Genomic DNA, 13,387 nt, shown 5'->3' with positions numbered 1-13,387 from the left:
TCCCCTCCCCCACATTTTGTGTTTTTAATGTCATATTTTACATCTCCATATTTATCCCTTCACAGTTTATTGTAGTTATACTTGATTTAAAATTTTTTTCTTTAAATCTTTGTACTAGCTTACTTACTTGGTTGATCCTCAGCCTTTATTATATTTTTGCCTTTACTAGTGGAATTTGTTCCTTTCCCATAGAAATTTACTTTTTGTTATAGCCTTTTCAATTAGAGAAAACCCTTTAACATTTCTTTTAGGGTAGGTTTAGTATTGCTCAATTCTTTTAGTTTTTGCTTGTCTGAGAAGTTCTTTATCTCTCCTTCAATTCTAAATGATAATCTTGCTGGGAGAGCATCCTAGCTTGCAGGTTTTTCCCTTTTAGAACTTTATATGTATATCATGTCCTTCCTTCTGGCCTGCAAGTTTTCTGCAAAATATCAGCTGATAGCCTTATGGGGATTCCCTTATATATGACTCTTTGATTTTCTCTTGCTGCCTTTAGAATTCTTTATCTTAAACTTTTGCCATTTTAATTATTATGTCTTGGTATGCATCTGTTTGGGTTCATCTTCTTTGGGACACTCTATGCTTCTTGTACCTGGATATTGGTTTCCTTCTTCAGTTTCAATAAATTTTCAGCCATAGCTTCATCAAAAACATTTTTAAGCCCCCTCTCCCTCTCTCTTCTTCTGGGACCTCTATAATGCTTATGTTGGTATGCTTTGTGTTGTCCCAAATGTCCCTTAAACTGTTCTCATTTTTTTTAATTTACTTTTTACTATTCTGATTGCATGATTTCCATTATTCTATCTTCCAGATCACTTATTCATTCTTCTGTATCACCTAGTCTGCTGTTAATTCCTTCTAGTGTGTTTTTCATTTCACCTTTTAAATTTTTTAATTTCCTTGTTAAAATTCTGTGTTCATCTATTCTTTTCCCTAATTCAGTTAGCCTATCTATTACTAATGCTTTGAATTCTTTATCTAGTAAATTGTTTATTTCTGTTTTATTAGTTGTTTTTTTTTCAGGGGTTTTCTCCTGTTCTTTCAATGAAATAAATCCCTCTGTCTTCTCATTGTTCTTAACTTTTGCTGTCTCTATTCTATGAAATTAGATGAAACAGTTACCTTTTCCAGTCTTGAAGGTGTGTCCTTGTGTATGAGCATCCCCATACAGTCTGCATGTGCCCAGTGACTTTGGTGAGAGAGCGAGATCTGACTTGAACACAAGTCATGTCTTTCCCTAGAGTGTGCTGGCAGCTATCACCTTGGTAGGAGGTGGTGCTGCAGATGGAGCAGCGAGAGCTAGAGTCATGTGTGAGCCAGGGCTTCTCCCTTTTTCAGTGGCCAACACCACCCTCTTGGGGCTGGGGGTGGGTCCCAAATTGCTGGAGCAGAAGCACTGAGGGTCAAGTCCATGATGGCTCCATTCCCTCTAAGTGTGTTCTTTCCCCCATCCCAGCACCAGCACACTAGCCCCAGAGGGGAACAGTGCTGGAGCAAGAGGGGCTGGAGCAGGCATTTTGCATGGGTGTGGGCCTGGGCTCAGGCTGTGATGTCCCCAGTTCCACTTGGAATCCTGGAATACTTCTGATGTGGTGCCTCCATAAATGCCAGGTTGCTGCCCCTGCCCCATTCAGATGCCATTTGGGGTCTGGGCTGGCATAGTCCCTCAAATCTGAGCACTCCCCTCAGCCACCCTCACCCTAGCGTAGAGCTGTTATGGTGAAGCAAGTGGGGTAGAACAGGTGCTTGGTTCAGGCTGGCTGTGTGCCAGAGTGGTTGCAGGAAACTGGCCAGAGTCCCATTCAGTTTCAACCTGTTTTTTTCTGCCTTGTTTCAGGAATAAGCAAGTGTGTGTGTGCTCTTCACTAGCAGAGTGTAGGTTTCTTTTGTTTGTTTGTTTGCTGTACAATATATCAAAGTTGCTTATTTATTTTATACATAGTGCTTTGTATCTTTTAATCTGATACCCCTATCTCACCCCTCCCTATTCCCTCTACACTGGTAACCACTAGTTTGTTCTCTACGTCTATAAGTCTGTTTCTGTTTTTTAAATAAATATACATTTGTTTTGTTTTTCACATTCCACATGTAAGCGATAAAATAGAGTATTTGATTTTTCTCACTGACGTATTTCACTAAGCATAATACCCTCATGGTCCATCACATTGTTGCAAATGACAGAATTCCATTCTTTTGTGGGGGGCTGAGTAGTATTCCATTGTATATATAAACCACATCTGTATCCATTCATCTGTTGATGGGCACTTAGGTTGCTTCCATATCTTGACTATTGTAGATAGTGCTGCTATGAACATTGAGGTACATGCATCTTTTCAAATTAGTGTTTTTATTTTCTACAAATACATACCCAGCACTGAAATTCCTGGATCATATCATAGTTCTATTTTTAGTTTTTTAAAGAAACTCTGTACTATTTTCTATAGTGGCTGGAAACAATGTACAACCCCACCAATAGTGTACTAGGGTTCCCATTTCTCCACATCCTCTCCAACATTTGTTATTTGTAGACATTTTGATGATAGCCATTCTGACAGGTGAGGTGATATCTCATTTTTGTTTTGCATTTCTCTAATAATTAGCAATGTTGAGCATCTTTTCATGTGCCTGTTAGCCATATGTGTGTCTTCTTTGGAAAACTTTCTATTCAGGTCTTCTGCCCGTTTGTTGACTGGGTTTTTTATTTTTTTGATATTGAGTTGTATGAGCTGTTTGTGTATTTTGGATATTAACCCCTTGTCAGCCACACCATTTGCAAATATTTTCTCCCTTTTCATAGGTTGTATTTTCATGTTATTGATAGTTTCCTTTGCTGTGCAAAAGCTTTTTAAGCTTAATTAGGCCCTATTACTTTATTTTTGCTTTATTTCCTTTGGCTTAGGAGACGGACCCAAAAAAATATTGTTACGATTTTTGTCAAAGAGTGTTCTGCCTATGTTCTCTTCTAGGAGTTTCATGGTGTCATGTCTTACATTTAGGTCTTTGAACCACTTTGAGCTTACTTCTATACATGTTCTGAGGGAATGTTCTAATCTCATTGTTTTACATGTGGCTGTTCAGTTTTCCCACTACCACTTGCTGAAGAGACTGTCTTTTCTCCATTGTATATTCTTACCTCCTTTGTCATAAAGTAATTGACAATAGGTGCGTGGGTTCACTTCTGGTTCTCTATTCTGCTCCTTTGATCTATGTGTCTGTTTTAGTGCCAGTACCATGCTGTTTTGATTTCTGTAGCTTTGTAGTATATTCTGAAATCTGGGAGGGTTATACCTCCAGCTTTGTTCTTTTCTCTCAAGATGACTTTGGCAATTTGGAGTTTTTTGTGGTTCCCTATGGATTTTTATTTGTTCTCATTCTGTGAAAAATGTCATGGATATTTTTATAGGGATTTCATTAAATCTGTAGATTCCTTTATGTATTATGGCCATTTTAACGATATTAATTCTTCCAACCCAAGGGCACAGGATGATGTCTTTCCATTTCTTTGAATTATCTTCAATTCCTTTCATCAATGTTTTATAGTTTTCAGATTATAGGTGTTTCACCTCCTTGGTTAAGTTTATTCTTGGTATTTTCATCTTTTTGGTATGATTTTAAACAGGGTGATTTTTTACTTTCTGTTTCTGAAATTTCATTATTAGTGTATATAAATGCAACAGATTTCTGTATGGTAATCTTGTATCCTTCAACCTTGCTGAATTCATTTATTAGTCCTAATATTTGGGGGTGGAGACTTTAGAGTTCCCAATATAAAGTATCATGTCATCTGCAAATAGTGACAGTTTTACTTCTGCCCTTCCAATTTGGATGCCTTTTCTTTCTTTTACTTCTCTGATTGCTGTGGCTAGAACTTCCATTACTATGTTAAACAGAAGTGGTAAGAGTGGGCATCCTTGTCTTCGTCCAGAACTTAGTGGGAAGTCTTTCAGCTTTTCACCATTGAGTATGATGTTGGCTATGGGTTTATCATAATGGCCTTAATTATGCTGATGTGTTCCCTCTATACCCACTTGGATAAGAATTTTTATCATGAATGGATGTTGAAATTTTTCAAATGCTTTTCCTGCATCTACTGAGATGATAATTTGATTTTTATCCTTCCTTTTGTTAATGTGCATCACATTGATTGATTTGTGAATGTTGATTCACCCTCTTGACCCTGGAATAAATCCAACTTGATCATGGTGTTTGATCCCTTTTATATACTGCTGTATTCAGTTTGCTAATATTTCATTGAGGATTTTTGCATCTATATTCATCAAAGATATTGACCTATAATTTCTTTTTGTGTGTGTGTAGTTTCCTTGTCTGGTTTTGGTATCAGAGTAATGGTGGCCTTGTAGAATAAATCTGTGAGTGTTCCTTCCTCTTCAAGTTTTTGGAATAGTTTGAGAGGGATAAGTATTAGCTCTTCTCTATATGTTTGTTAGAATTCCCCTCTGAAGCCATCTGGTCCTGGATTGCTGTTTGCTGGAAGTTTTTTCTTTTATTACAGATTCAATTTTACTTGTAGTGATTAGTCTGTTCAAATTGTCTGTTTCTTCTTGAAGCAGTCTCAGCAGGCTGTATCTTTCTAGAAATTTGTTCATTTCTTCTAGGTTGTCCAATTTCTTGGCGTATAACTGCTCATAGTGTTCTCTTATGATTTTTTACATTTCTGTGTTATTGATTGTTATGTCTCCTCTTTCATTTCTTATTTTGTTTATTTGGATCCCCTCTCTTTTCTTCTGGGTGACCTTAGCTAAAGGTTTATGAATTTTATTTATCTTTTTAAAGAACCAGCTCTTAGTTTTATTGATCTTTTCTATTGTTTTTTTGGATCTCTATTTTATTTATTTCCCCTATGATTATTATGTTTATTATTATATTATTATTATTTTATTATATTATTATTATTGCCTTCCTTCTCCTGACTTTGGGCTTTGTTTGTTCTTCTTTTTCTAATGCTTTTAGGTGGCAAGATGTTTACTCAAGATTTTTCCTGTTTCTTGAGGAAGACCTGTATTGGTTCTAACTTCCCCCTTAGAACTGCTTTTGCTGCATCTCATAGATCTTAGGAAGTTGTGTTTCCGTTTTCATTTGTCTTGAGGTATTTTCTGATTTCCTCTTTGGTTTCATCATGTCCCATTGTGTTTTTTTTAAACATCTTTATTGCAGTATAATTGCTTTACAGTGGTGTGTTAGTTTCTGCTTGATAACAAAGTGAATCAGTTATACATATACAAATGTTCCCATATCTCTTACGTCTCCCTTCCTCCCAACCTCCCTATCCCACCCCTCTAGGTGATCACAAACCACCTAGCTGATCTCCCTGTGCTATGCGGCTGCTTCCCACTAGCTATCTATTTTATGTTTGGTAGTGTATATATGTCCATGCCACTCTCTCACTTTGTCAAAGCTTACCCTTCCCCCTCCCCATATCCTCAAGTCCATTCTCTAGTAGGTCTGTGTCTTTATTCCCGTCTTACCCCTAGGTACTTCATAACCTTTTTTTTTTCTTAGATTCCATATATACGTGTTAACATACGGTATTTGTTTTTCTCTTTCTGACTTACTTCACTCTGTATGACAGACTCTAGGTCCATCCACCTCACTACAAAAAACTCAATTTCCTTTCTTTTTATGGCTAATATTCCATTGTATATATGTGCCACATCTTCTTTATCCATTCATCTGATGATGGACACTTAGGTTGCTTCCATCTCCTGACTATTGTAAATAGAGCTGCAATGAACATTGTGGTACATGACTCTTTTTTAGTTATGGTTTTCTCAGGGTATATGCCCAGTAGTGAGATTGCTGGGTTGTATGGTAGTTCTAATTTTAGTGTTTTAAGGAACCTCCATACTGTTCTCCATAGTGGCTGTATCAATTTACATTCCCACCAACAGTGCAAGAGGGTTCCCTTTTCTCCACACCCTCTCCAGCATTTATTCTTTCTAGATTTTTTGATGATGACCATTCTGACCAGTGTGAGATGATATCTCATTGTAGTTTTGATTTGCATTTCTCTAATGATTAATGATGTTGAGCATTCTTTCATGTGTTTTGTTGTCAATCTGTATATCTTCTTTGGAGAAATGTCTATTTAGGTCTTCTGCCCGTTTTTGGATTGGGTTGCTTGTTGTTTTGTTATTGAGCTGCACGAGCTGCTTGTAAATTTTGGAGATTAATCTTCTGTCAGTTGCTTCATTTGCAAATATTTTCTCCCATTCTGAGGGTTGTCTTTTTGTCTTGTTTATGGTTTCCTTTGCTGTGCAAAAGCTTTGAAGTTTCATTAGGTCCCATTTGTTTATTTTTGTTTTTATTTCTATTTCTCTAGGAGGTGGGTCTAAAAGGATCTTGCTGTGATTTATGTCATATAGCATTCTGCCTATGTTTTCCTCTAAGAGTTTGATAGTGTCTGGCCTTACATTTAGGTCTTTAATCCATTTTGAGTTTACTTTTGTGTATGGTGTTAGGGAGTGTTCTAATTTCATACTTTTACATCTACCTGTCCAGTTTTCCTAGCACCACTTATTGAAGAGGCTGTCTTTTCTCCACTGTATATTCTTGCCTTCTTAATCAAAGATAAGGTGACCATATGTGCGTGGGTTTATCTCTGGGCTTTCTATCCTGTTCCATTGATCTGTATTTCTGTTTTTTTGCCAGTACCATACTGTCTTGATTACTGTAGCTTTGTAGTCTGAAGCTACAGTATAGTCTGAAGTCTGGGAGCCTGATTCCTCCAGCTCCATTTTTCGTTCTCAAGATTGTTTTGGCTATTCGGGGTCTTTTGTTTTTCCATACAAATTGTGAAATTTTTTGTTCTAGTTCTGTGAAAAATGCCAGTGGTAGTTTGATAGGGATTGCATTGAATCTGTACATTGCTTTGGGTAGTAGAGTCATTTTCACAATGTTGATTCTTGCAATCCAAGAACATGGTATATCTCTCCATCTATTTGTGTCATCTTTAATTTCTTTCATCAGTGTCTTATAATTTTCTGCATATAGGTCTTTTGTCTCCTTAGGTAGGTTTATTCCTAGATATTTTATTCTTTTTGTTGCAATTGTAAATGGGAGTGTTTTCTTAATTTCACTTTCAGATTTTTCATAATTAGTGTATAAGAATGCCAGAGATTTCTGTGCATTAATTTTGTATCCTGCTACTTTACCAAATTCATTGATTAGCTGTAGTAGTTTTGTGGTAGCATCTTTAGGATTCTCTGTATATGGTATCATGTCATTTGCAAACAGTGACAGCTTTACTTCTTCTTTTCCAATTTGGTTTCCTTTTATTTCTTTTTCTTCTCTGATTGCTGTGGCTAAAACTTCCAAAACTCTGTTGAATAAGAGTGGTGAGAGTGGGCAACCTTGTCTTGCTCCTGATCTTAGTGGAACTGGTTTTTTAGTAGCATGTTGTGTAGTCTCCATGTGTTTGTTCTTTTCCCATTTTTCTTTCTGTAGTTGATTTCTAGTTTCATATTGTTTTGGTCATAGGAAATACTTGATATAATTTCTATCTTAAATTTATTGAGACTTCATTTGTGGCCTAGCATGTGATTTGTCCTGGAGAACATTCCATGTGCACTTGAAAAGAATATGTAATCTGCTGGTTTTGGATGGAATGTCCTGTAGATATCTATTAAGTCCAACTAGTCTACATTGTCATTTAAATCCACTGTTGTCTTATTATCTGTCTGGATGATATGTCCATTGATGTCAGTGGAATGTTAAAGTCCTCTACTATTATTGTATCTTTGTCAAATTCTCCCTTTATGTCTGCTAGTATTTGCTTTATATATTTAGGTGCTCCTATGTAGGTGCATATATGTTAACAATTGTAATATCTTCTTGTATTGATCCCTTTATCATTATACAATGCCCTTGTCTTTTGTTATAGTCTTTATTTTAAAGTCTTTTTTGTCCTTTATGAATATTGATATCACCACTTTCTTGTCATTAATGATTTCATGAAATATCATTTTCTGTCCCCTCTCTTTTGTTCTGTGTGTATTTGGCCTGAAGAGATTCCCTTATAGCAGCATATTGAACAGTCTTGTCTTTTAATCCAGTCAACCACCCTATGTCTTTTGATTGGAACACTTAGTCTCTTGACATTGAAAGTAATTATTGATAGGTATGTACTTATTGCCATTTTATTACTTGTTTTCCACTTGTTTTTATAGTTCTTCTCTGGTCACTTCTTCTTTTTGTTTCTCCCATTGTGATTTAATCATTTTCCTTAGTACTATGCTTGGGTTCCTTTCTTTTGGTTTTTGTGTGTCTTTACCATGGCTACCATGATTTGTGGTTACCATGGGGTTCAAGTATACTGACCCATAATTATGTCTATGTGACTTAAACTGATAGTCATTTAAGTTTAAACACATTCTAAAAGATCTACATTTTTTATTCCCCTCCCCAACATTTTGTGTTTTTTTAATCATATTTTATATCTTCATGCTTATCCCTTTACTGTTAATTGTCTTTATACTTGATTTTGCATTTTTTCTTCTTTTAATCTACATTCTTGCTTATTTAATTGATCTTAAATCCTTACTATATATTTGCCTTTCTTATTTGGGAATTTCCGTTTCCTATAGATTCTTACTTCTTTTCTATTTAGAGAAGACCCTTCAACATCTCTTTTAGAGTAGGCTTAGTATTGCTCATTTCTTTTAGTTTTTGCTTGTGTGAGAAGTTCTTTATCTCTCCTTCTAGTCTAAATGATAACCTTGCTGGGTAGAGTGTCCTATAGGTTGCAGCTTTTTCCCTTTCAGGACTTTGAATATATCTTGTCATTACCTTCTGGCCAGCAATGTTTCTGTGAAGAAATCAGCTGATAGTCTTATGGGGGTTCCCTGGTAACTGACTATTTTTCTTCTCTTGCTGCCTTTAGAATCCTCTTTCAGTTTTGACATTTTAATTATGTGTCTTGGTGTGGTGTGGGTCTGTTTGGGTTCATCTTATTTGAGACGCTCTGTGCTTCTTGTACCTGGATATCTGTTTCTTTCTTCAGGCTTGGGAAGTTTTCAGCCATAATTTTCAGTCTTCTCTCTCTCCTCTCATTTTGGGACCCCTATAATGTGAAAAATTCCACACACACACGCACACATACACACACACACACACACACACACACACACGTATATATACTTTTTGCTGTTCTGTTTGTGATTTCCATTTTCTATCTTCCAGATCACTAATGTGTTTTTCTGTATCACCTAGTCTGCTGTTAATACCTTCCAGTGTGTTTTTCATTTCAGTTATTGTATTCTTCAGTTCTGACTAGTTCTTTTCTTATATTTTCTAATTCCTTGTTAAAATTCTCACTGTGTTCATCTATTCTTTTCCCTAATTCAGTTAGCTTTCTTATTACGAATGCTTTGAATTTTTTATCTAGTAAGTTATTTATGTTCCATTAGCTGTTTTATCAGGGCTTTTCTCTTTCTCTTTCAATTGAGACAAATTCTTCTGTCTTCTCATTTTGCTTATCTTTCTCTGTCTCTGTGAAATTAGGTGAAACAATTACCTATGGTGGTTTTAGAGGGATGTCCTTATGTGGGAGTATCCCTATACAGTCTACAAGGCCCCAGTGGCTTTGGTGGCAGAGCTGGATTTGATGTGAGCACAAGTCACACCTTTCCTCAGGGTGTGCTGGTAGCTGTCACCTTGATAGGAGGTGGGGCTGGAGGTGGAGATGCTAGGGCCAGAGCAATGTGTGAGTCAGGGCTTCCCCTCTGTTCAGTGGTCATCACCACCCTATTGGGAGCAGGGTCAGGTCCCAAGGCGCTGGAGCAAAAGCCCTGAGGTTTGGGTCTGAGCTGGCTCAGTTCCTTTTAAGTGTGTGCTCTTTTCCCTCCCAGCACTGGCACCCTCACCCGAGTGGAGCAATGCTGGAGAAAGAGGGGCTGGTGTGGGTATTCAACAGTGGTGGGGGCATGGGCTGTGGTAGTCTGATTGCCATCAGAGATCTGGTCTGCCCCTGATGCTACACCTGTGCAACTGCCAGTAACAGCTGCCCCCTGTGCCCAGATGCCACTTAGGGTTTGAGTCACCATAACATCTTTTTTTTTATTGACGTATAGTTGATTTACAATGTTTCAGGTGTAATACACACACACACACACACACACACACACATGTTCTTTTTCAGATTCTTTTCCAGTATAAGTTGGTACACCATAGCATCTTACAGCCAAGCTTTTTCCTTGTTGTGGCAGCCCTTAGTCCCATGTGGAGCTGCCATATGAGGCAAACTGTGCTGGAGCATTTGCTTGGCTCAGGCTAGGATGCATGCCAGAGTGGTCACAGGAAACCAGTCAGCCAGCTGGGTGGTTTCAATCCACCCTTTCTGCCCTGCTTTGGGAGCTAGCAAGTTTTCACGGCCTCTTCCTAAGCAGAGTCCAGGCATCCCATAGCTGTCCTATTAGTCCCACTGGTCCTTCAACCAGCCAAGGGGGCTCATCTTCCCTTTGTTGGACCCAAGGTCTGTGGCACCCAATCTGTGGCTCAACCCACCACTCCCCAGGGAGGATCTCTACCTGTGTAATCCCCTTTCTCTTCTGAGTCCCCTCCTAGGGGCACAGGTCCCAACCTGATCGATTCTCTTCCCTTACTATCTGATTCTATGTGGATCTTTCTTACAGCCTTGAGTATATGAGTCTTTCTGCCAGTCTCCTGTTAGTTTTCAGTGAGAATTGTTCCACATGTAGATGTATTTTTGATGTATTCATGGGGGAAGGTGAGTTCCACTTCCTCCTACTCCTCCATCTTGAGTCCCTCCAAGTCTAAGTTTCTTACAGCCCTCCTGTTAGTCCCACTGGTTTTCTAACCAGCTAAGGGGACTTGTGTTCCTGATGTCAGATTCCAGGGCTGTGGTGCCCAATATGTGGCTGGAGCTGCTCACTCCCCAGGGAGGCTCTCTGTCTTTGTAATCCTCTCCTTCTTTTGTGTCCCCTCCCAGGGGCACAGGTCCCAACCTGATCACTTCTCTTCCCTTCTTATCCAATTTTGTGTGGATCTTTATTACAACATTGGTTGTACAGGAGTCTTTCTGCCAGTCTCCAGTTAGTTTTCAGTGATAATTTCTCCACATTTAGATGCATTTTTGATGTGTTCATGGGGGAATTGAGTTCCATGTCCTCCTAATCTGCCATCTTGATATCTTCCCCCAGGAAGTTTGAACTTCTATCTAAAAGCAATAAGAATTATATAAGGATTTTTCTTATTATAAAATTTTCAAATATATAGGAAATTTTAAATGGTAGCTTCTATCATTAATATTTCACTATACTTTCTTTATCACATATCTATCCATCTATCTATTCTTCTATCTAATAGAAAGGTTTAAAACAGAATATTTACATGTTACGTGGAGAAAAAATTGAAGGAATAAAGACTAGAGGCAAGGGAAAAAGATAGGCAGTGATGTAATTGTCTAGGCAAAAGATGATGGTGATTTGGACTGGTGAAGTGGTAATAGGAATAAGAAGAAGTGGACATAGTTAAAACATATTGAAGGGCTTCCCTGGTGGCGCAGTGGTTGAGAGTCCACCTGCTGATGCAGGGGACGCGGGTTCGTGCCCCGGTCCGGGAGGATCCCACATGCCGTTGAGCGGCTGGGCCCGTGAGCCATGGCCGCTGAGCCTGCGCGTCCAGAGCCTGTGCTCCACAACGGGAGAGGCCACAACAGTGAGAGGCCCGCGTACTGCAAAAATAAATAAATAAATAATTTAAAAAAAAAAAAAAAAAAAAACATATTGAAGAGATAGAATCATCAGGACTTGGTAGATGTTTGAATGTGGGGGCTGATGGAGAGGGATGAGTATAAGTTGTAGTTAGGAGTACAGACTCAAGAGCCAGACTACCTAAAATCAAATCCTGGCTGTGACATCTATCAGCTGTCCCTTCCCTATGCCTCAGTTTTCTGTTCTGTGAAATGGGGATAATAATCCTTATTTCATAAGATTGTTATAAGGGTTACCTGAAAAAATATATATGTATCTTAGAACAGAACCTAGCACATAGTAACTTCTATATAAGTGGATACTATTATTATATTTAACATTATATATAAGAGGTGACCCTCTGGTTGGAAAGATGTGGGTTCAAATCCCAGATCTATTATTTACTAGCTATGTAATATGAGATTGGTTTTTCATTTGAAACATGGAACAAATAGTAACTCCTTCATATGAGTTTTTGAGTATTAATTTAAATGAGAGGAAACAATATACGTCTTATTTTTAGAATGACCACAGATCTAAGATTATCTGTGGAGATCTTCCACAAGAATTCTTTAATTGTGATTATTTTCAGAGAGACAGTTGGGTTGCTGGTAAAGCATCAGTAGGAAGTAATGAGGGGGGTGAGGATGGGTAGCACACTATGTCACAGCGCTAAGATTCCAGGGCCAAACACTCCTTTTCCCCCTAGGCTGCTGCCATCCAACACTTAGAATCTGCAACCACTGAGTTGAATAAAATCCTGAAGGCCAAGTACCCGACAGAGATGATCATTGCAACCAGGTCAGTCTTCCTTTGGCTCTCTACCTTTGGGATGTTTTTGCCCCTCATGGGCTGTTCCTCAGTCAGAGATGGGGCTCATTTTAATAGCTTGGGGGGTTGAGGCCAAGGAAAGCATATGTTTACCTTCCCAAATCAAATTTCTTCCAACTCAAACCTCCTGAATAGAAAGTTTACGGGGGGAAAAAAAAAAGATGAGATTGGGGTGAGGGCTCTTGCTACTCCAAAAAGACAAAATTGTAAGCCACAGATTTGGAAGAAGCGTTACAGAAGGGAAACACAACATTCCATACCATTCAAGAGCATAGCATAGCTCCCTACAGTAGGGAGACTTTGTTTTCCATTTAATACCTGGAAAATTCTCTGTAGTACCTGCTACAGCTGCTTTCTCATAGCTGAGCAATACATTCTCCCCCTTCTAAATACGTGGGTCATTCATTTCTCCTGGGACTCTGGTGGGTTCCTTCCAAATCTACCACATTCTCTTTTGAGAAACAGTCCCTACAGGGACCATCGTCCCAAAGTCATTATGTTTGTACTAAATTAGCCAGGCCCTTGAACCATAGCTGATTTGACCCAGGGTGAAATCCTGACCCATGTTGGACTGACTGAATTCTGTTTCCTGGAAATTTGGAATTTGGGCTAAGAAATGCTAGTTAAATTCTCTTAGGTACTGGCATATTTCACCGTATACACATGAAGAATCAGAATAAACAAAGAGGGGAGAGGGAGTGGGGGGAGAGGGACAAAGAGAGGGAGGGAGGAGAGATCAGGAAAGACAGAGGGAGAAGGAAGAGGAGGAAGATGGAAACTAATGACATTATAAGAGAGAAGGTCTCTGGACCTCATGGTCCATGTCA

General features: G+C 38.4%; 1 protein-coding gene across 1 annotated transcript in view; it reads left to right on the top strand.

Annotated features, from left to right (window-relative positions):
• The window catches only part of DGKK (diacylglycerol kinase kappa), a 159,769-nt gene that overhangs the window by 126,892 nt on the left and 19,490 nt on the right, over window positions 1-13,387 (top strand). The window contains exon 13 of the mRNA XM_065901241.1: window positions 12,439-12,530. Within this exon, the coding sequence (XP_065757313.1) occupies window positions 12,439-12,530 (92 nt within the window). The remainder of the gene's footprint in view (window positions 1-12,438; window positions 12,531-13,387) is intronic.

Source organism: Phocoena phocoena, chromosome X (assembly GCF_963924675.1).
Source record: "Phocoena phocoena chromosome X, mPhoPho1.1, whole genome shotgun sequence".
Taxonomy (NCBI): Eukaryota; Metazoa; Chordata; class Mammalia; order Artiodactyla; family Phocoenidae; genus Phocoena; species Phocoena phocoena.
This window is presented reverse-complemented; position numbering and strand designations above follow the sequence as displayed.